The following is a 22081-nucleotide window of genomic DNA, read 5'->3' as shown; positions in this document are numbered from 1 at the left end:
GATCTATGAGTTGATTCTAAAAGGAAAATTGAGTCTTCGTCAGTTAGCAGGACTAGACCCTGCAGAAAGTGTAGTATCTTTTACTAATAATGAAATTGACAAATTATGGACAGAAAGTGAACCTTGACAAAGAGCTTGCAGTAATCTTTTGGGAGAGATTAACAATAAATATCCCCAAATCAAGAGAATTCAATTCAGAAAAATTTTAAAAAGTAGCTCTTTTTATTTATTTAGCCCTTTATGATTGTGTCCAAAAGTCAGAATTATATGCTATTCTTATGGTATTAATGGATTTTTACAGAACCTTTCAACATAGTTATTGATTCGGAATATGCAGAAAGAGTTGCTTTGCATATTGAAACTGCTGAATTTATACCAGGTGATACAGTATTCACTTTATTATTCAGTTACAAGAAATAATCAGGAATAGGAATATATACATATATATATATATATATATATATATATATATATATACATATATATCACACATCCAATCCCATAGGTGTCTGTCAGGCCCTCTAGCACAAGGTAGTGATGAAATCGGTGAACTGTTGATAGGAAATGTTCTGGAGACCTCAGAATTTCATAAAAAATATCACATCAATAGCAAAGGTTTGAAAAAAGATTTTTCCAACTCTTGACAACAGGCCAAGGAAATTATAAGGGACATGTCCTGCTTGTTCTTTATGCAACCAAACTCTACTACCACTGGACAAATGAAACATCTGAAAAAAAAAAAAAAAGACAATTCCAAACAAAAAAAAGTCCCATGAAAAAGACTGAATTGGCCTATTGGTATATCATATCTTCAGCAGGATAAGACTTCATAAATTTTCCCAAGTGTTTGTTTTTGCTTTTCTCTACAGATATATAATACAAATGATCTTTTTAAAAAAGAAATTATTTATTATGTATACAACATTCTGCTTCCATGTATATCTGCACACCAGAAGAGGGCATCAGATCTCATAACGGATGGTTGTGAGCCACCATGTGGTTGCTGGGAATTAAACTCAGGATCTCTGGAAGAGCAGCCACTGCTCTTAACCTCTGAGCCATCTCTCCAGCCCCACAAATGGTCTTTTTATAGTCCCAGTCATATTAAAGATTAAAGCTAGCTTTGGAGTTGAAATGTGGTTCTTGGCTTCTCTAAACCCAAGCATGTTTGTTAAAGTAAAATCCAAAATCTCTGTCTCATGTCAGAAGAGCCACCTGATATGGGGCAGAAGAAAAACAAAAATTAGGGATCATTTTGTTTTCACTAATCTCATAATTCTTGGTTTTATTTTGAATTTTTGGAGCTTTTATTAAGGTATAAATATTGTCTCAAAATTTATACAATTTACATATATATTTTTTAAACTTTTTGTCGTGATATTAGTGGCCATATAGAGAACTAACTAATTCTAGAAAAAGACTTCATATAGCTTCCTGTACATGATTTGAGGTTTGAGTCTCTATCAGGTAACTAGGAATTAAGTTTTTGTACTCTGGATGTACCTAACAAACATTGATCCTTTAACCTCTTCGATATCTGCTGCTTATGCATTTAAAATGTTTAAGTTTTCTGAAGTGAACCATGACCATGCCTAACATCGACCATTGAAGACTTCAAAAGAATGATGGGGACCCACAACGATGATTCCACAAGGACTATGACAGCACCACTAAGCTGAAAAACACCGCCTAAAGATTGACAATGGACCACAATTTCGAAATGGCTAGCTGAGATGATCCAGCTTTACAGACTATTCTAGCCAGGACTTGAGATAAGTCCTACACTTTCCCATTACACAGAATAGACAACAAAAGACACAGCTACCTCTCCCAAGACTTGACAATTAACCCACATTTTTCTTTTCAGGATCCGATAAAGATGCCATTGCCCCCAGACAGCAGGAAGTAAACTTAAGAACATAATGCCCACATTCCAAAGAGTTGAGGTGGGTGATTTTAGGTTATTTAATAGGTTATGGATATTTGTCATTGTTTAAGGGTTTCGTTACATGTTGTTATTGGTAACGGCCAGGAAAAAAGTTGAACAAAGTAGATTAGATTCAGAGTTCTTGTTTTGACAAAAAAGAAAAAAGAAGGAGATACAGATATAATAGTATAAAAGGGTAGATTATTGAATCCATTCTGAAAAGAAAAAAAAGGGGGGGATATAGAAATAGGATTAGCCTGGTGGTGGTAGTGCCTGCCTTTAATCCCAGCACTCAGGAGGCAGAGGCAGGTGGATCTCTGTGAGTTTGAGACCAGCCTGGTCTACAAGAGCTAGTTCCAGTGCAGCCTCCAAAGCCACAGAGAAACCCTATCTCGAACCCCCCCCAAAAAAAAAAAGAAATGTAAAGTGTATAAGATTGAGAGACATAACAAGATAGTTTGGTAATGTAAATTAGATTAGAAATTGAATTAGGTACAACCTTTTGGACTCACCAAGATAAGAAAGATATGGAGTACTTTCTCTGAATTGTCAATGGACTAGACATTGTTGATGTATTTATTGCCTCTCTATATTGTATATAGTTATTGTATTTATTGTGTATAGTTTTTCTCATATTAGCTATAACTTTTTTTATTTTTAGACAAAGTGGGAAAATGTGTTATCTTGTTAATAACTTGCCTGAAGATCAGAGGGAGGAGCTAGCCACTAGTTAACCATAGAGGTCTGGAGGTCTGTGCAGACAGACAGGAAGTGATATGATGGGGTGAGGTGCGGAAGTGATAAGGCAGGCGGAGACAGGAGCTCAGTTTCTTTTCAGCTTGGAAGTTGAGTAGGTAAAGTGGCTGTGGTTTTGCTCCTACATATCTCCCATCTCTCAGCATTTTCCCCCATATCTTACTTTTTTATTAAGACCTATTAAAACTCCGGTTATAAGAAGGGCCCAAGGATCCTGTGAAAATTCAAGCACCCCCCAGGGGATTTTCAATCTCCTGTATTCACAGATATGGAAGTTGATGATATGCAAAGTAAACTATGGCTGCAAAAGGCCCCCTCTAGTATACCAAAGCTGTATTCCTGGCTTCCTCAACATTGCAAATATCTGTTACAAAGTTCATGTTGTCATCCTGGATCTTTCCACCCCACATCCTACACTAAAATTCTCCAGCTCATGGGCTTACCTTCCCACAGCTTCTGATTCCAATATAACTCTGACATTTCTGCTATACACTTTTTGCTCTCTCTCTTTTGTCTTTCTCCCTTCCACCCTCTTGGCTGTTCTGCTGGTTATATTCAGTGTATGACTTTCTTTTCTCTTGACTTTTATCCACAATACAAAACCTTTCTCTCAGCCATACCTTGGAGCAATTGGGTCCTCACTTTATGCATCTGGTGCTGAAACCTGCAATGGGGCATAAGTGGACCTCTTTCTAAGGGATCCAGTCTCGTAACTGCACCTAGCTCCCAATTTGACTCTCTATGGTATGTATGGATCATTTGTTTTTACTGGCGTCTGCCACCCTGTTGGAACCCAGCCCCCATGAGGTCTCTAAGAGTTGTTTTCCAGCATAACCCAGCCCCCATGAGGTCTCTAAGAGTTGTTTTCCTGACGTCACCCCACTGGGATCAATATCCTGTTGTGAACCCTTTGACCTGGGGTTTTTGTAGTTTTGTATATAAGGCTGCTCCACAATAAAGGTGAGAAACATTCTCTCAGAAAAGTACCAGGAGTCTTGTGGTTCATCCAAATCTCCAGCCTTTTGCCCAATATTTGAACTTAGTGGCCAAGAGCAGCCACAAATGGAGGTCCCACCGAGATCGGGAAAGAAAGGGGACCCTGAGAGATCACCCTCAGAAGGCTGGAAAACAACTCTTAGAGACCTCATGGGGACTGGGTTCCAACACAATCCTTCATGTTTGAGTCCAAATTCTAGAGTCCATATCATCAGCCACATCATCTCTCCACCTGTTATGCTTCTGCACTGTGAATCTGGGCATCTGAGTCTCTCTGGCTTCTGGAGCCTGTTAAGCCTTCCTGGGTGCCTGTTACATGGAAAGGCTGTCTCTCCTTACACTTGCTCTTTCCTCTTATACTGCATAAGTGTTACCCCAGAGCTGCCTGCTTTTTCTATTACTATAAAAGCCACACCCACCCGTAGGCTAAGATGCCCCTTTCACCCTACTGGCCCCCATCATAGGGAAAAAGATGCCTCTCCTTTGTGATTTGGGACATTTCTCTCTGTCAGGTCTCTCAGTCTGCTTGGGGATGCCTGGATTGAAAAATCTTGTCACCAGAACCTTACCCTTCTCTCTCCTACTCTTTCCCCCCTTTTCTCCTCCCCATATATTTTCATGCTCAGAACTATGTTTGTAGTTATGCTAAGCACAAGTGTAGTTCATTTGCAAGGCTTTTAGCTTTCTGTTTATGGTCTAAGGATGTGAAAGCTTAAGTAAGTTGTGAGGGTTGAAGAAAATGACTTCAGTATGTAAATACTACTGTATATTTGGTGCCCCCCCAGCCTGTGACAGCAACAGAGGAAGTAACAGCTTACATCACCCACCTGATAGCAGTGGCACATTTCCATTGTCACATTGCTATGAGTTGTGTAGAGTTGAGTCATGCAGCCCCTTTAAAAATCGTGGCCACCCCAGATTTCTCTCTGTCTTGTTCCTTCTGTCTGTTTGTCTGTCTCTGTCTCTATCTCTCTGTCTCTGTTGCTCTGTCTCTCTCTCTCTCATTTCTACTCCAAGACAGCTTTTTTCTCTCCCCCTTTCCCCAATAACACTTTTGCATTAGATCTGTTGCCTGGTATTATGATAAAGCTTGAGGGGGACCTTGGTGGATTCCATGGCAGGCAATGTTGACCTAGGCAGAGGGACAAACATGCCAGGCAAGGACCCCCTCCAGCATTATCATAACACCTGGTGTGATCTCTTAGTAGCAGACCTTGGCCAGGCCCACCAAAGGTACCTTCCTACCACTTTATCCTAACAAACTATAAAGGTCTTGTTATAAGGCACTCACCAGAGCTGACCATTCAGACACAGTGTATAGTCAATTGAACAGCTTTATTGCAGCCAGCTTGGACAATACCCAAATTGTTTAAGGATCTAGGTATAGCCTTGAGTGTCCAGAACACACGATTTGTAAAGACAGAAACTGTCTTGGAATCTTGCTTGGCAGTTGAAGGAAAGTGGGGAGCAGCTTTACAGAGTAAGTAGTTTGAAGCAAGCAGTTTTAACAGAAGGTAAGGTAAGTTAGGACATCCTGACCTTTGGTTCCTAGGATAGAGTTGGATAGTTTTCCATGGGATTATCCATCCAGGAAATCAGATTATAGTTAAACCTAAAATGACCTCAGCAAGAATAAAAGTTGAGGGAAACTGTGATGCTTTGCCCCCTCAAGTCTAAGGAAGTAATTTAAAGTGTGAAAAAAAATTTCAATTTTTTCCCTTTCACTATACTATTGCTATATTAAGACTTCAAAAGTCAGTTTTAGTATTAATCAGTGTAGTTTTGGTAAGTTAGTAGCATAGTTCTGGTAAAGCTCTAACTACTATTATCATAGTCACAAGCTCCAATTTTTAAATTTCCTTTGGTTGTCTTCTAAGTATAGACTTAAAAGTGCTTCTTACTGTGCTGAAAACATCTGTGTCCAATCTATATAGCCATCCCTGTGGACAGAGGAAGGAGTGTTCATGCTTTTAATCCAAACCACAGCTGTTAATCAACAGCTTAAGCTTTCTCCCCATTTCTGGTTCCCCTGACTCTGGGACTCCTCCTTTACCCCCAATCACTAGGACTATAGGCCTGGAATTTTCAAGTATATACCCAAGATAAAGATTTTTTTCCCCTAAATAGCCAGGCATGGTCTCCAAACCAAGTTCCAGGAAAGCAGGGGCAATGCATAGAAGCCCTGTCTCCAAAAACAAAACAAAACAAAAGATCTTCCCCTAAACTCCTTAAACTTACCTTTCATCTCTAGTCTAAATCTGTCCTACCAGACTTCCAATCAACTGCAGGCTGCAAGCTGCTCCAAAGCTACCCACAACATGCCAGCCACAGGTGGCCCCTTGGAATTAGGGAGCTAAAGAGATGTGCCTGAGTCATCTTCCTTCTCCCAACCTTTGGCTGGCACTCTAGCCTTTGTTGGCCCTCACAATTCGTCTCATTTGTAACCATGAAGCTGTTAAAGGAGAGATTATACCACCATTATTATCAACACAAAGGTTGGAATATCAGGTCCAAAGAAAAGGTGGAAAATGCCAAAGCACATGCTGACCCTCAGATTTTCTCAGCATTGCAAACACCTGTTGAAAAGTCCATGCTGGCATCCTGGCTCTTTTCACACTATATCTTACTCTAAGCTTCTCCAGGATTAGCCCATGAGGGCTTTCCTGCCCCCAGCTTCTCATTCCTACATAATCCTGCTCTGTTTGCTTTCTCTCTCTTTTCTCTTAGTCTTCTCTCTTCAGCTCCTCTTCATACCAGATCTTGGGCAAGTTCCCTGTTTTCTCTCTCTCATCTGGACTCCAACAGATGCCTCTGACTGTATGTACTCTTCCTCATATCTACAATAGAAACCCTTCCCTAGACAATGTCTTGGAGAGACATGTCCTCACTTTATACAGAGACAAACACATTTGCTTTTACTTAGTGCTTTCATCTTGACCCCTCAGCAACATTTTATTATTCTTATTTGGTTTTGCTTTTATATTTTGAAATGGGGCCTCTTTGTTAGTGGCAGCAGGGAGCTAAAATCCAGACCTGCTTCTAGCATCCTCAGAAAGTCCACTTACTATGTCCCCATGTCCTGGGACTTTTACAGCTAATACAAGATCCTTGACTTTGCTGCAGGAAAGAAGAATTGGTGAGTTTATTTTTTAGACAGAGAAAAGGGAGAATAGTAATACACTCAGAAGACAGGAATATGCACTATATATGGAATTTTGTGGATTTCTGTTATATTACTCAAATGATATAATTTAAAGATCTGTTTAAAGATTGAGCAAAGCTTAAAATTCAAGCAAAGTTTTAAAATTAAATAAAAATATGAACTGGTTTACTTCTCTTGAATAATTTCGTGGATGAGTGAGATTTAAATGTACTTTAAAGAGTTACATAATCTGTATTTAGGTAATAATAAATGAGTGCTAACACACTTAAACTCAAATACACAGATCTTCTGGCTCTAAGTAGACACAGTATATTGTTTGTAATATCTTTGAGGTATCTTTAGGAAGGCAAATACTCCCTTTGTGGACAATTTTGATTTTATCAGCTGTGTAAAACTTTTGACACTGTATTGCTTATTTTTGCTGTGATTAAAACAACCACAGAATGGATGAAAGAAAATTAGTGTTAAAGGGTTTACTTAGCTTACAGTTCGAGATGAAGAATGTTTCATCATGGTGGAAAAGGCATGGCAGCAGGCAGGCATGGCAACAGGAGCAAGAAACTAGGTGATCACATTTCATCCACACACAGGGAGCAGAGCGAGACAGAAAAAAAGAAGTGGAGCCAACTGGGACCACATGTTGGAATATATGGATATAAATGGGAGTACTTTATATTGAAATTATTGTTGTGCCCAAACTCTGAACCCCCAAATTACCAAGAGACCTGATCCAATGCAAAAGCAAAGAGTCTTTAATTTTATGAGTTAACTCAGGTTCCTCTGTCCATCTGACATAGTGGGTGAAGCAGGAGGACCTTGAGCAGCAGTGGGGCAGGGAATATATTGGAGTAGAGCAAGGGGAGCATCTGGGGATCCCCTAGTTGCATAGCAACTGTCTCAGGATTGGTGCACCTCTGGGCTTGGGCAACCTGTCCTGTGTTGATTGGTCAACTGCAGCTGCAGGAAGGTCGCTATACCTAGAGGTCCTTCCAGGGTGGTTGCTGTGCTGTGCATTCCACTGTTATCAGTAAAGTGCATCCAGAGCCCGCCAGCTAACTTCTGATTGGTTCCTTGCCACATGGAGGGTATCCAGCTTCCTAATGACTAGGGCAAGGTTAGGCAAGGTCGGGGGCTCAGCACATGTTGCTGAGTCAGAGGCCTACATCTTGCTGGATCTTTTCTGCAGCCTATTATGGCTGCCAAAGCAGGGGGCTAGATGAGGGTCTGGGCCATTCAACCATAACAGACTCATACTCTGGTTCTAGAGTCAGGGGTTTCTTCTCTGTCCTATCTTATTATGTTATGGCCAGTTTGTGGAGCCCCAAAAAATCCACCACCAAGGAGGCAACTCACCGAATGCAAGAACAAAGATTTCTTAATTGTATTGAGCTGCAGCAAGGACCCCACTCATCTGAGAACAAGTGGAGTACCACTTTCAACTAAGGAGTGTATTTATAAGGGAAAATTGTAGGGCTGAAAGTCCCAAGATTAAAAGTTTCCATGGTTACACAGGATGAAACAATGACTGTATGCTTCAGGCAGAGTGCAATTAAGGAGAATGCTGCAGAGGAAATGAGTTTGTTAATCATCTCCTGGAATGGGGAACTTTTACAACCATGAATTGATAACTATTTGATCTTCTTTGGAATAGAGGAATGTTGACAGGACTTGAGGGCAAGGTATCTGGTCAAAGGCCTTGAGTCACTAGACCTTTGCTTAACCTTATCTGTTGGGCTGCCTTTTGGGAACTTAGAGAGGCTTAAGAGTTTTTCTTTTTCTATTTGGGTTTTGGAGTCCAAGTCTTAGACTTTTATTAATTTTTCCCATTTTACTCCTTGAAATCACATGATAGCCCAGGCTAGACTAGAAATTACTACACTCCTCCTGCCTCAGTTTCCTCAATGATCAGATTACAGATGCCAGCCTTCCCATATTCTCTCTCTCTCTTTCTCTCTCTCTCTCTCTCTCTCTCTCTCTCTCTCTCTCTCTCTCTCTCTCTCTGGTTTTTGAGACAAGGTTTCTTAGTGTAGCCTTGACTGTCCTGGAACTTGCTCTGTAGACCAGGCTGGCCTCAAACTCACAAAGATCCTCTGCTCCGAGTGCTGGGACTAAAGGCCTGCACCATCACCCAGCTCCCATTCTCTTCTTAAACCAGTGTTTTTCCTCAGCTTCATATATCCTACTCTCAAAATTTCCTCCTTACAGCCTCTTTTGCTGGATCCTACTCTTAGAGTTTCTGGCTTTAAAATTAAATGTCCCTGGAAATGGTCTATCTATGCTCACTCTTTGGTGAAATCAACCAACTCTATGGCTTTACCAAGTAGCTAAATGTTATCCTCACCTGCCTCAATGTACATCTCCCAACTATCAGTTTCTCCCTTGAATATATAACTGCCAAATTAGCTTTTTCCACTACCTATCATTTTTAGACATTAGAAATCCAAAAGTAGATACTATGAGCTTGATAAGATGTGGAGTAGATGAAGTCTTCATATGACTAGGCATGGAGAAGGGCCACTATAAAAGAGAATAGATTCCTTTCCAAGAAAAAGAGGGAACTTACTAGGAATTCATAAAGACGGTGACAGAACAGTTGAAAAGTAGCAAAATGAAGACCAGTGATACACTGAAAAGAAGTCCAGATGAACACAACTCCACATAGCAGGGTCCTCACTGAGTGTAGGGCATGTGCAGAGCCCCATCCTTAAATGGACCCAGGAATCCCTAGTAAAAAGAGAGACAAATAGTCCCAATTTGTGGAGAAGTCCACAGCCCACACATGCCTCAAATAAAGCTGCAAGTTTTGGTGAAACAGTAAGACAGGCCAGCAGTGGAAAGTACTCTCTTTCTGTTTCTTTATGTGACTGAGAGAGTAGTGGCCCAGCATCATCTTAATGGGGAAACTATTGTTTAATACTGAGCTACCGTAGAAATGTGAGGACAAAAAAAAAAAAAACAAAAAAAAAAACAAAGACAAAACAAACAAACAAACAAAAAACTACAAGTCAGGGAGCTTGCTAGTGAGCTACTGTAGTGAAAACTAGCAGGACTTAATGCTGATGAGCTAAAAAGAGTAGGCTACAGAAGCTTAGAACAGACAGATATACACTGGTGGCCAGAGACAGATCTTACTAGTTTAGAGTAACTGAGTAACACTGGTGTTTGATAGCCCTGAGTCTGAGGTCAGCAGCTGGATCAACCTCTAGAGCCACCCATCTGTGGTTTAGTTACAGAGTCCCAAAACTGTGATGCTCCAACAATCTCCTTAATGCTCACAGCTACATCACTCCAGCAGTTTGATGAATACTTGGGAGATCTTGAAAGTCTTAAGACACGTCCTCTGTGTGAACAGTTATCTGTGCTGTGGTTGTTTCTCACACTCCCAATGTGTTCACGAAACATTCTCTTTAGAGCATTAGCCACCCCAGAAGTATGATCTTGGTGGTCTCAGGAAGACAAGAGAAACTCCCTATCTCACAGACAGAAATGCTAAGTGTGGGAAGCTACTAGAGACAGCAAAGGCATACATCCAATACAATTTCAACAGCGGCAGAAAACACAAGCGCCCACTGGCTTTACTGACCCTCACTCTACCCCATGTACAACCAGAAGTCTCCAAATTTCAAGAACCAAAAGAGAAGCCACTTCATCATTTCATCTGCCTTGCTTTATCTCTCTCCTTTTTCACCATCCTTTTCCTTCTGGCAGCATTACTAATTATCCTAATTAATTTTTTAAAAAATTTCTCCTTAATATGTTTATCTAATTTTGCTATCAAGCAAGGCTTTTTCTCTCATTTCTTTCAATTTAACCCTCTTTCTCCATTTTGTTCTATAATATGTCTTACAATATTTTGATAATATTCTTTCTCGTTGTTAGAAAAGCTTTTTTTTTTCTTATCCCTTGCTCGTTTCCTCTCTGTGGCACTATCTTCACAACTCTGCTTTTTCTTTTCACTTCTTAACCACACTTCTCCTACATGTTGCCCTTTTATCTCACTATTTACTGTTCCCACACATAGTCTAAGTCATTTTGAATGTCATAGTACTTTATACACTAGTCTTGAGATTTTTCTACTTTAAGATCATTGCTGTATATATTAGTTGTATTTGTCAACATTAAGTGTGCTTTGTGTAGTTTGGTGGTGTTCCTGTTACAGCAGTGTTTTTTCTCCTCTCTAAGTAGAATTGTGCATTAGGTCCTCAAAGGTAAGCTATTTCAGAGAAGATTACCCAGAAAAACACACAAGAGATGTCCACACCTATAGATGCAAAGGTCTCACAGAAAGAAACTCAACATGATTCTTTAATAATCCTTCAACTACTGAATCCAAAGATACAGGTATAATTTAAGTTTTCAAAAGTTTACTAGTAAAAATGATCAATGGCCTCCAAGAGGACACAAATTAGCAGATCAATTCAATCTAGGTCTAGATAGTGAGGTCCGGGCCAGCAAGAACTAGAGAGTGAAATTATGCCCCCCCACCCTTGCCTGTAACAATAAGCAACGAAGTCCACAAAATGAAACAAAAAATAAACAACAAAAGCAAAACATTAGGTAATAAAGTCAGAAATATGGCTCAGATCTTGGAGCAGTTGAGAGGTGGAGGCCAGTTATGGAGTTCAAGGCCAGCCCTATCCACATAATAATTCCAGGCGAGGCTTGCTGACTGCTGCACAGATGGATGAGAGGAAGAAGGAGAGAAAAAAGAGGAGAGCAGAAGGTGCAGGAGAAAAGGGAATAAACAAATGAATAAAAACAGATGTTGAAAACTATTCTCTTTACTAAAAGTGGTGATCTACTTAAAAATATTCTGTCATACAAAATCTTTTCACAGATGTCTTTTCATAATAGTTACTTTAAAAAAGACATTTCCCCAAAATCTAGTAGTTAAGAACTTGATTATGTATCCCCAAAGGACTTACTGAAGTTACACTATGCCTTTCCCCAGAGGTTCTGATTCAGTAAGCTTAGACTGAGTTAGAGAAAGTACATATCAAGCAAATACTGACTCCATCTTAAGTTTAGAAGTCATCTTGTTACAAGGTCAAAATAAATTTATCACTGTTAATCTGTAAAACTTAAGTTTGACCATGTCTTGGCCCATTTTCTGGAATTTTTGACATGTTCTACACTCAATGTGATTTGACTCACTCCCTGACCATATCCACTCTGATAAGATCCTCTACCAAATAATGATGAGATGTCCTACCAAATCCCTACATAACCAAAATTTCTCTAGAAATCCCTAAAATCTAGCCTTGCAGGTTTGTGTCAAAAATAACCCCCCAAAAAACAACAACAACAACAAAAAACCCAAACCAACCAAACAAACAAAAAACTCCATGTTTCCTATGATTGGGACTGACTACTCAAATCCTACATTTAGTGGCAGATAGTCACTGGACAAGATATATTATAAATATATCTGTATATATAATATATATGTATATTATATATATACAGCACATATAATAAAGCTGGCTGTAAATTTGTCTAATTTGGGTAATGGTCTTTACTCTTGTTCAATGGGATTAACAATACCAGGAGAGCTTAATGTTGCTGTGCTCTCTCCTTTTTATTATATACATTCTCCTTTTAAAAATTTATATATATTTGGTTGCATTCTTTCCCTTTCCCAATTTCTCCCAGACCATTGACCCCTCCTATCCTTTCTCTCTTTAAAAATTTAAAAAGAAAAAACATCAAAACAGAAGGCCCCACACTGGGCAGTGGTGGCTCACACCTTTCATCCCAGCGCTTGGAAGGCAGAGGTAGGAGATCTCTGTGAGTTGGAGGTCAGTCTGGTCTACAGAGCTAGTTCCAGGACAGCCAAAGCTATTACACAGAGAAATCCTGTCTCGAAAATAAAATAAAATAAAATAAAATAAAAATGGTATTTATTTTGTGTTGGCCAACTTCTTCTGAGCATGTGGCCTGTCCTGATATATAGTGTAGGATAAAAAGGGCCAAGGAAAAACACCTTGACCCTGACTTGACCCCAGGATTAGGGCTTGAAATCTCACCAATCCCTGAGCTTGGCCCAGAGTCAGGCTGCAGAATCCCACCAATCCCTGAGGACAAAAATCCCACCAGTCCCGGAGCTTGCCCCAGAATTAGGCTACAAAAAAACACCAGTTCCAAGCCACCCTGGAAAAGCTCCACCCCCAAGAAACCCTATATTAACTCTGTACTCTGTTCAGTTTGCCACTGCTTTTCACTCTAGAGGCAATTAGCCTCCTGGAATTCTCCTTCCCAATAAATCTCTTGAGTGAGATTTGTTGTTCAGTGTGACACATTCAGTGGAGTGGAGCCCAGTTGTAACAACTTTTACTGGAACCAGAGTAGAGTATAATTGTAACATTTTTGCTAAGGAAACTTCCCCCTAGCACAGCAGAGTTGTTATGCTTCTGGGGACCTGGGCAGAGCTGTGACACCTCCCTGGACCTGAGTATATCTGTAACACTTCTCGGGATGTGAGCAGAGCAGAGCTGTAACACTTCCACTGGCGAAACTCTCCGCTAGTGGAACAGAGTTGTAGCTCTTTTAGACTGAGGTGGGAGCAACCTGATGCTTCATTCCAGCTTGTCTTTTGAAAGCAAGTATTTGAAGACCCCCATGTTGTTGTACTTATGGTACTAGTGATCAAGAAGTGTTATAAGACAGTGTCAGCAGAACTGAGTTCTAAGGACCTTCTTCTAGCCACCTGCCTTTGCTTGAACAACGTGAGGTATAGGGGAGGGGTATAGTGTAAGTGGTGTGTTCCTTCTGTTTTATGTCTTCTAATGTCTCTATGTCTTGGACATTGTAATAGCATTAGGAGCTGTTCTCTGGGATTGACTCAGACATTGTGTTCAGTGAAATCACAGCAGCTGAGATTACTGGCAGGAGATGTTCAAAACTTGGGTCCCATTAACACCCACTCCTGGAAGCAGGAGGAAGGCCGGGTGACTGGGCTTATGCACAAAGCCTTGTAATCACACAAACCACAAACGTCTCCCTCCCTCCCTCCCTCCCTCCCTCCCTCCCTCCTCCTCCCTCCCTCCCTCTCTCCCTCCCTCTCACACACACAGAGGTGTTTCCATCACTTTTGCAAACAAATTTTGTAAGATATTTCCCAGAGTATATGGTATTAGTTTTCTGTCCTTAATCTTTATCTTCACATTATTTTCATTTACTTTAGTTTCTCATTTTTTCTTTTGGAGTGTATGTGTGGCACATGCATGTAGAGGCCCGAAATTGACATCAGGTGTCTTCTTCCAACATTCTCACTTTTTTTTATTGAAGTAGTGTCTCCCTATTGAACCTGGAGCCTGGAGCTCATCAATACTGGCTGGTCTAGCTAGCCAGATTGCCACATGATCATTGCTGGGAGTACAGGCTTAACCTATGCTAAGGCAGCCTGTTTTTCACTTGTGTCCTGGGAATTGACAATCACATTTACATAACAAATGTTTTTATCCACCAAAACATCTCCCTAACCCAAGTGTTTTCTTTTTTCTTTTTTTTTTCTTTTTCTTATTTTGGTTTTTTGAGACAGGGTTTCTCTGTGGCTTTATCTCGAACTCACAGACATCCGCCTGCCTCTGCCTCCCAAGTGCTGGGATTAAAGGTGTGCGCCACCAACGCCAGGCTCCCAAGTGTTTTCTTAAATGCTTAAAGTTGTGGTGAAAAATATATATATTTTTTTATCTTTAGTCTTAGTGTGGTATAGATTCTTAGCTTCGTTGGGCAAGAATAAGACCACGACCACAATTTTGATTCAAATTTAAAGCAAGCTTTAGTAAATACTGTCCAGAACAATTCCCAGACCACAAATCACATATGTCCAATATACATAAAGACAAACCCACAAGGCTATGAACTTCCCACCTTTTTTCAATTGGGAACAAGAAAATATCCTGATACACTTCCTGCCTACATAACTTCCACCTACTGTGATCAGCATATGCTGTGCAGTTGGGGCAACTAACCCTGTTGACAGAAGTAAAAACACAGGACTTTGTTATCTTACATAAAAAAAATAGCCCCTGAATTCTAGGAAGTTATCTGTCTTTGGTCAACAGGGGTTTACAGGTTAGAGGCATTTTTGCTTTGTAGTTATCTTAAACACAGTAATTTATACTTAAAACATAACTTCAGCCCTCACAAGGCTTCTCATTGTAGTTTTGCTTTTAAAAATTTACTATTAATTTTTTGTGACTTTAATTTGTGTCTTCTCAGTTATTAAGTCACATTATCTGAGGGAGAACATTCCACTAGGAAACTGGGAATGAGGATTTGGAGTGCAGGGATTTGGGACAAATATTTTTCATTGGGAGATAACAAAAGATATTTTACTATGTTTGTTTCAAGACTTGAATCTCTTTGAAGAGAGGAAATGTAAAACACCAAGATGAATAAGGACTTTCTATGTCTTTGATGTGAAGGTAGCAGGCAAAAGCACCTTGACCTGAGTACTGCCATTTTGACTTCAGACTCCATTTTATCTGTAGGGTGAATAAAACTTCAGATTCCCAAGCCCTGTGGGAGTTTAGAAGTTTGCAATAGCTTACTCATCTTCTCCATAAATTATAGAAATAATCTTTATGCATCTTTAGAGTTTTAGAAACATTATGACTGTTCCTAAGAACAGAAGGAACACATGAATCTGATTGGTTGGACTATAGAGAGCCTTTTGCTTTGCCGATTGAGTTCTGGGATTAAAGGTATGTGTTAACACACCCAATTACTAATTTTTTGTTTTAGTTTTGTAATAAGGTCCCTATATAAACTCAAGCTGGCCTTCGACTAGTTGGTAAGTCTTCCCCCTCCACTTTTCAGTTGCTGGAGTTCAGGAGTAGGTCCCTATGCCTGTGCTAATTTTATGAGTAAGTCTTTCCTTTGATTGTTTTTCACAACTTTCTCAAAACTTTCTCAATTTGTCAACTATTGTTACTTTCTGATCATGTGAATTTTCTGAACATCTAACTGTGCTGACTGCATGCTAAATAAACCCTTATCAACGGTGGTTTGTGTTTCTTAGGGATGCCATTGTAGCATCTGTTTCTCTTTAACCCAGCACTTTATCTAATAATGTTTGAAATGTTAGTTACAAATGTTATAAAATCAGCATATTGTTAGTTGTGTTGATATATATTTACTAATTACACTTCAAATCACCATTAATTAACATAATCAAAGGCCTTGATATTAATCCACATACCTATGAACACCTGATTTTGACAATAAGATGAAATTATACAATGAAAAAAAAGAAAGCATTTTCTTTTAATCTTTTAGCCACAAACTAGGCATAAAATGTTCACCAATCTTTCCAATGTTTATTAGGTAAAAGAAAAAAGCTTTGGCATGGTCATGGCAGTAGCTGGAAAGAATTCCCTTTACATTTCAGTACAAAGGTAGACTTGGAGTGGAGCTGCTGCTGAGTAAAGGACCCTGGCAGAGCCAGGTGTGGTAGTGTACTCCTTCAATCCCAAACCTCAACCAACCAGATTCCTCATGATGGGTTGAATAAGTCATTAGAATAACTCATTTTACAAGGATAATATCAAAGATAATATTACAAATTAAAAAAATTATTTACTTTTATTTTTGGTACATTGGTGTTTTACCTGAATTTATGTCTAGTTATGGACAGTTGGGAGCTGTCATTCGGTTGCTGGGACATGAACCCAGGTCCTCTGAAAGAGCAGCCAGTGTTGTTAACCACTGAGCCATCTCTCTAGCCCTATTATTCATTGTTTAAACTTAATACCAATTAACTAAGTAAAACTATACCCAGCATTAATTTTCTGTCACTTTTTATTCTTCCAGCTATGGTTTACCCAGAACTTTGTCATGGAATTGGTGCCTGATTATGTAAGAAAAAACATTTGTAAATAAATTATATTGTTTTCTCTTTTCTTGTTTCCTTTGGCTCATTTTCTGTGTGTTTGTGTGTGTGTGTGTGTGTGTGTGTGTGTGTGTATGAATATGAATGCATGCATGATATTATGTGTGCTCATTCATGTGGGGGTATACACACTGAAGTTACAAGAAATCGTTGGGTGTCTTGTTCTATCACACTCTTCTGTATTTCCTTCAGCTAGTCTCAGCTGCAGAGAAATCCTTCTGTCTTATTTATTCAGCATGTAATTATCAAACATTAAATGTCAACCATTTCAGGCTTCTGGCAATAGATAGCATAATTAGAAAATCATATGGCATATTTTTAATGGATAGATACTATAGAAACATGAATCTATACATTTACATATATTTGGTCAGTAACTAAGGAAGCATTGTTGTGTCATACTTTGAGTCCAATTTTCAGATGAATCCTCAGGTGATAATGATATATACAGATGAATGATGGCAGCCTCTTTGGCAACATAAGCTTGTATAAGGGCTTCTTTTTACATGACTACTTGAGTAATACATTGGTTTTTTTTTTAAGAATTATTTTTTATTTTTTATTCTTTTATTAGTTCAAATTAGGAACAAGCTTGTTTCACATGTCAATCCCTTCTCCCTCTCCTTCTCCTCCCCCCCAACATCCCACCTGCCCCTAGTCATCCCCCCGCCACTCCCCAGGCAGGGAAGGGCCCTCAAAAGGGGCTCCCCAAAGTCTACCATATCATCCTGGGCCAGGCCTAGGCCATTCCCCATGTGTCCAGGCCAAGAGAGCATCCCTTCACATGGGATGGGCTCTCAAAATCCCCCCCCTTTTTTTAAGACCTTACATATTTAATACAGTGCGTTACCCCTGTACAAATGGAAAAAAATTAAGTTCAACATTTCTGGACCAATATGGCTGTTAATTTTTGTACAATGCCAACTCAACACGGTAAACTGGGATACTTTTTTCCAAAGTTGACAGCACACCTAAAGTTTCCAAAAATTCAAATTATATATGTATATATATATATATTTATATTTATATAAAAAGATCAATAATGGCAGTATGTTATACATCAATAGCAGCAACAGCTTTTCCAGGTTCTGCAGTCATTTGAACAAAATTGTAGAAACATCCAGCACACTCCATTTAAAAAAAAAAAAAAAGTTCTGTTACTCTTGTGGTACCTGGCACCATTTTTTTTTAATTAGCTTCTCAATCATCATCTAGAAGGAAACCATTCTGAGCAACATCATTAAAAACAGCTCTGATAAAGCACGGTCACTACTATGTATCATAAAGCAGGTCCATATATGAGTGAATACATATCATGTTTGTCTTTTTGTGATTGGAAATACATTGGTTTTATAGCTGAAAGATAAAACTGAAATTGACAATGGATTGTCCTTGTAGCTGGGGATTGGGTTTTTGTTTTCCATAGAAAAAGCTGCCAAGTCTTCAGAGAACCACATCATATGAAAATTTATCTTTTAGATCAATGAACGTGGCTTTATAAATTTTACATATAAAATGTTACCAGCTGTGATTGATGATACAGGCTACTGGTGGAGGCTGAGGTTCTGCCTCAGGGTCAAAGTTGACCTGGGCTATCTGGGCTATACATTTAATTCAAGGCTAGCCTGGGAAACTTTCTAAGTCCTTGTCACAAAGATAAAAGTAAAATAAAGGCTGAGAATATAGATTTCTGGTAGAGAGCTTGCTTACACTGGACAGGCCCTAGCATTCAATACCCACTACTGAAAAAAAATCCAAACTTTGCCATTTGTACCATTATACATCATAAAGAAAGTGCAATAACTTAAAGGAAGTTGTCGTCATCATCTTTACTTTTTTTTCCTGTTTGGAGGAATGCTTCAGATTCTATCAGATGGGGTTGGAGTGGAAGAATGCCTATGTAACATGTACAAAAATTCCAGGAAAGATGATATACCTCCGGATGAATCTTCTGCAAGGTTGATTAACAGTTTAGAGCTACAATGATTGTGCAGTATTTGGAATGCTGCAATCCCAGAGCCAAATGATCTTGGTCCACCTTTAGCCTTCTTAATAGCTAGCCATTTATTGTTCTCCTTTGTATTAAACACATTTTTGTGACCATTTGGTAAATCATTTGGAATGTACAGGCAGCACTAGCTTTCAATAAACTAAAAAGCTAAGGATAATGTCAGCACCTTAGGCATATGAGAGTGAAAGACCCCTAGAGGCTCAGGCCCCCAGGATCTCAGTCCAGGACTGAGGCCACCCCAATCACCATGCGGAGGCGAAAGCTTGATGCAAACAGCAAGAGGCTTTATTGAAGTTGTTTAATGAGCTAACCCCATGTTATCTCAGGGTTTTCACCCATCCACCATGGCGGATGGCTAGGGAAGACACTGCGAAGCCACTGCATAGAGATCTTATAGGGCAGTATAAGGGGAGTGTCTAGGGGTACACACAGGCTCAGGATTGGTGTGCCTCCAGACTTGCCCTGTGTTGATTGGTCAACTGGTTGTTATGGCCCATTAGGCCCTCCCAGGGTGATTGCTATGCTCTGTGCATCATTGCTGTGCACTTGTCCATAAAGCACAGCTAGAGCCGTAAAGCATAGCACCACCAGCTAACTTCTGATTGGTTCCTTGCCACAGGGCAGGCATCTGACCTCCTAGTGACCAAGGCATTTGGGGTGATCTAAATCTCTGTTCCCAGGCCATGCTTACTGATATTTGCCTTCCAAGCCTGTTAAAGTGAATTGTTTTTTGTCTGTTGTTCTTTTTTGTTGTTGTTGTTGACATTAGTATTTCCCACAATGTCATGCCAGTGGTCCACTTGAAATACTCTCATTTCACTTAAATAATGCACAGATCATCATTTTGTAAGACAACGAACACACACAAGCCACCTACCTTTCATACTATGCCAACAGAATCACAAAATGAACTACTCTTGGAAGGTTGGCTGTCAGTGTTTAAAACATTCACAAACACATCTAGCAATTCTGATGGTTTACAGCACACCATATTATGTTTGTTTGGCTCAGCACCACCACTAGCTTCCTATTTTAGGTGCAGGTGAAGCGGCAACAGTTAAAAGACTACTTCAGTAGTATTTTTGTGGTCTTTCACATGAAGGGACCAGCTTCCCTTTTGGCAGCCATAATGACCTTGTCCCAGACACTAGAAAGTCAGATGCCTGCCTCGTGACAAGGAACCAATCAGAAATTAGCTGGTGGCGCTATGCTTTACGACCCTGGGTGTGCTTTACAGACAAGCGCACAGCAATGACTTGGAGAGCATAGCAACCACCCTGGGAGGGCCTATGGGCCATAACAACCAGTTGACCAATCAACACAGGGCAAGCCCTCCAAGCCTGGAGGCACACCAATCCTGAGTCTGTGCGTACCCCTAGACACTCCCCTTCCGCTGTCCTATAAGATCTCTTGGGAGGCCCTAGGAGCGTCTTTTGCTAGCCATCCGCCATGGCGGGTGGGTGAAAGACCCGAGCTAACATGGGGTTAGCTTGTTAAATTACAATAAAGCCTCGTGCAGTTTGCAGCAAGCTCTGGAATCTGCCTGGTGATTGGGGTGACCGCGAATGTGGCCTAGGACCCCAGATACTTGAGTTTTCGGGGGTCTAACACACGGTACAGGAACCACCTCTACCTTGGCTGTTACTGATGCACACACAACCCTAAGGCCGAATTTCCCTTTATAAAGTTTTTCTTACAGTGTCTCCTTCAATTTCCCGAGAAAAAACGCAAGTGGCCACAGCTGCCACCTCACCTTACACCAGTGCTGGACCAGTCTCAGCAATAGAGTTGTAAGACTGTCCTATTTTATGGCTTTCTTCTACTAAGTGATGAAAATGTCTTTAAACACTAGAAAATAAGGTGAGAAAGGGAAATTGTGTTCTTCCTCAGATTTCTAGGACTCAGGGTCTCCACACACCGAGGTTCCTAATTACAAACATAGGGCATCTCAGAGGAAATGAGCTCCTCCTTCTAGGGGAGGCCCTTTAGGCATTATCTCAGATAGGGTGGGCGAAGGAGGCTCAGACCTCAGGGGACAGACAGCCTTATGGTTTTGGGCAGTGGCAGGAAGAAATCTTTCCTCTGCAGCGGGCAGGGAACCTTTAGCCAAGTGGCTCACTTGAAAGACCTCGAGGTTTTCCCGCGCAACCGCCCTCGGGGCGCGGAAGAACCCGGATGGAACCTCCCCAACACTCCACTGCCTTTGAATCGCTGCATGGGGCGGAGCTCCCCACCCTCTAGCACCCTGATTGGTTGGTATTTAGAGATTCTTCATTCCGATTGGACAATCTCAGTGCCGATCACAAAACGTCACTGGCCTCTCAGACTGTTGCTGAAGTAGTGGGAGTCGGCTTCTAAATAAACCCGCGTCTGGAGCGTCGCTTCTTCGCGGTTCGCATCTGGTTCCCGGTCCCTGGGCCGCGAGACCCTGAGGGACTTTTTCAGGCGGCCTGAGAAAGTCCGGGCGCCCAGGGCATCCCGAGGTCACCCCGCCCGGCGCCATGTCCTGGATGTTCAAGAGGTGAAGGGCTGAGGGGGTGGGGCGTGCGGCCCGGGGCCCCGCGCCGTCTTCAGTGAACCCGCTCCCGGCGGGCGGACGATAGATAGATAGATAGATAAGATAGGTGCGGCTTGGATGCCCTCCCCGGGTCGCTTGCACGTGTGGCTTGCGCAAAGCGTTGTCTCGGCTGACCCGAGAATCTGCTGCCAGCACCTCGGGAGGTCTCCATCACCGGTTGTGGGGGTCCAAAGCTCCACCCGAAGAGCTTTATTCATCAGAACACCTATTGGCTACCCACTGTGCTCTAGGCATTGTTGTCTCGCCATACGCTAGGAATTGTTACCGTGACAGCTCCGAGACAGCCCGACACCCAGTGTCTCACAGTAGTGAGCAGGAGCCTGTGCTTGCAGAGGAGAGCTGAAGCGGGGACTCCCAAAGGATAGCCCCGTGTGCTTTTAGGGGAAAGACAACTTGTAGAAGGCTTCCAGCAAACATCACTTGATCACCTGCAGCGGTTTTTATGCCCACTCCTGTAATAATGATCCTTAAGATTGGTTACCTTTAAAATAACAGGGTGATGGATAGATAGGTAAGGGGGCCTGCAGGTCAGCTTCCTATGATGTCATAGTTTAGATAGCTGTTCTGCAGGAGTTAAAGCTGTGAATGCTTTATGTCGAAGGCTAAAGATATTTTCATAGCCAGACGATGGGGCGCACGACCTTAATCCCACCTCTCAGAAGGCAGAGGCAAGCAGATCTCTTGAGTTCAAGGCCAGCTTGGTCTACAGAGTGAGTTTCTAGGTGAGCCAGGGCTACACAGAAACCCTGTCTCGA

General features: G+C 40.9%; 1 protein-coding gene across 1 annotated transcript in view; it reads left to right on the top strand.

The window, feature by feature from the left end:
- Window positions 1-21069: 21069 nt before the first annotated feature.
- Hltf (helicase like transcription factor) overlaps window positions 21070-22081 on the top strand; it is a 52647-nt gene continuing 51635 nt past the window's right edge. The window contains exon 1 of the mRNA XM_027392103.2: window positions 21070-21269. Within this exon, the coding sequence (XP_027247904.1) occupies window positions 21250-21269 (20 nt within the window). The 5' untranslated portion in view covers window positions 21070-21249. The remainder of the gene's footprint in view (window positions 21270-22081) is intronic.

This window comes from Cricetulus griseus, assembly GCF_003668045.3.
Source record: "Cricetulus griseus strain 17A/GY chromosome 1 unlocalized genomic scaffold, alternate assembly CriGri-PICRH-1.0 chr1_0, whole genome shotgun sequence".
Taxonomy (NCBI): domain Eukaryota; kingdom Metazoa; phylum Chordata; class Mammalia; order Rodentia; family Cricetidae; genus Cricetulus; species Cricetulus griseus.
This window is presented reverse-complemented; position numbering and strand designations above follow the sequence as displayed.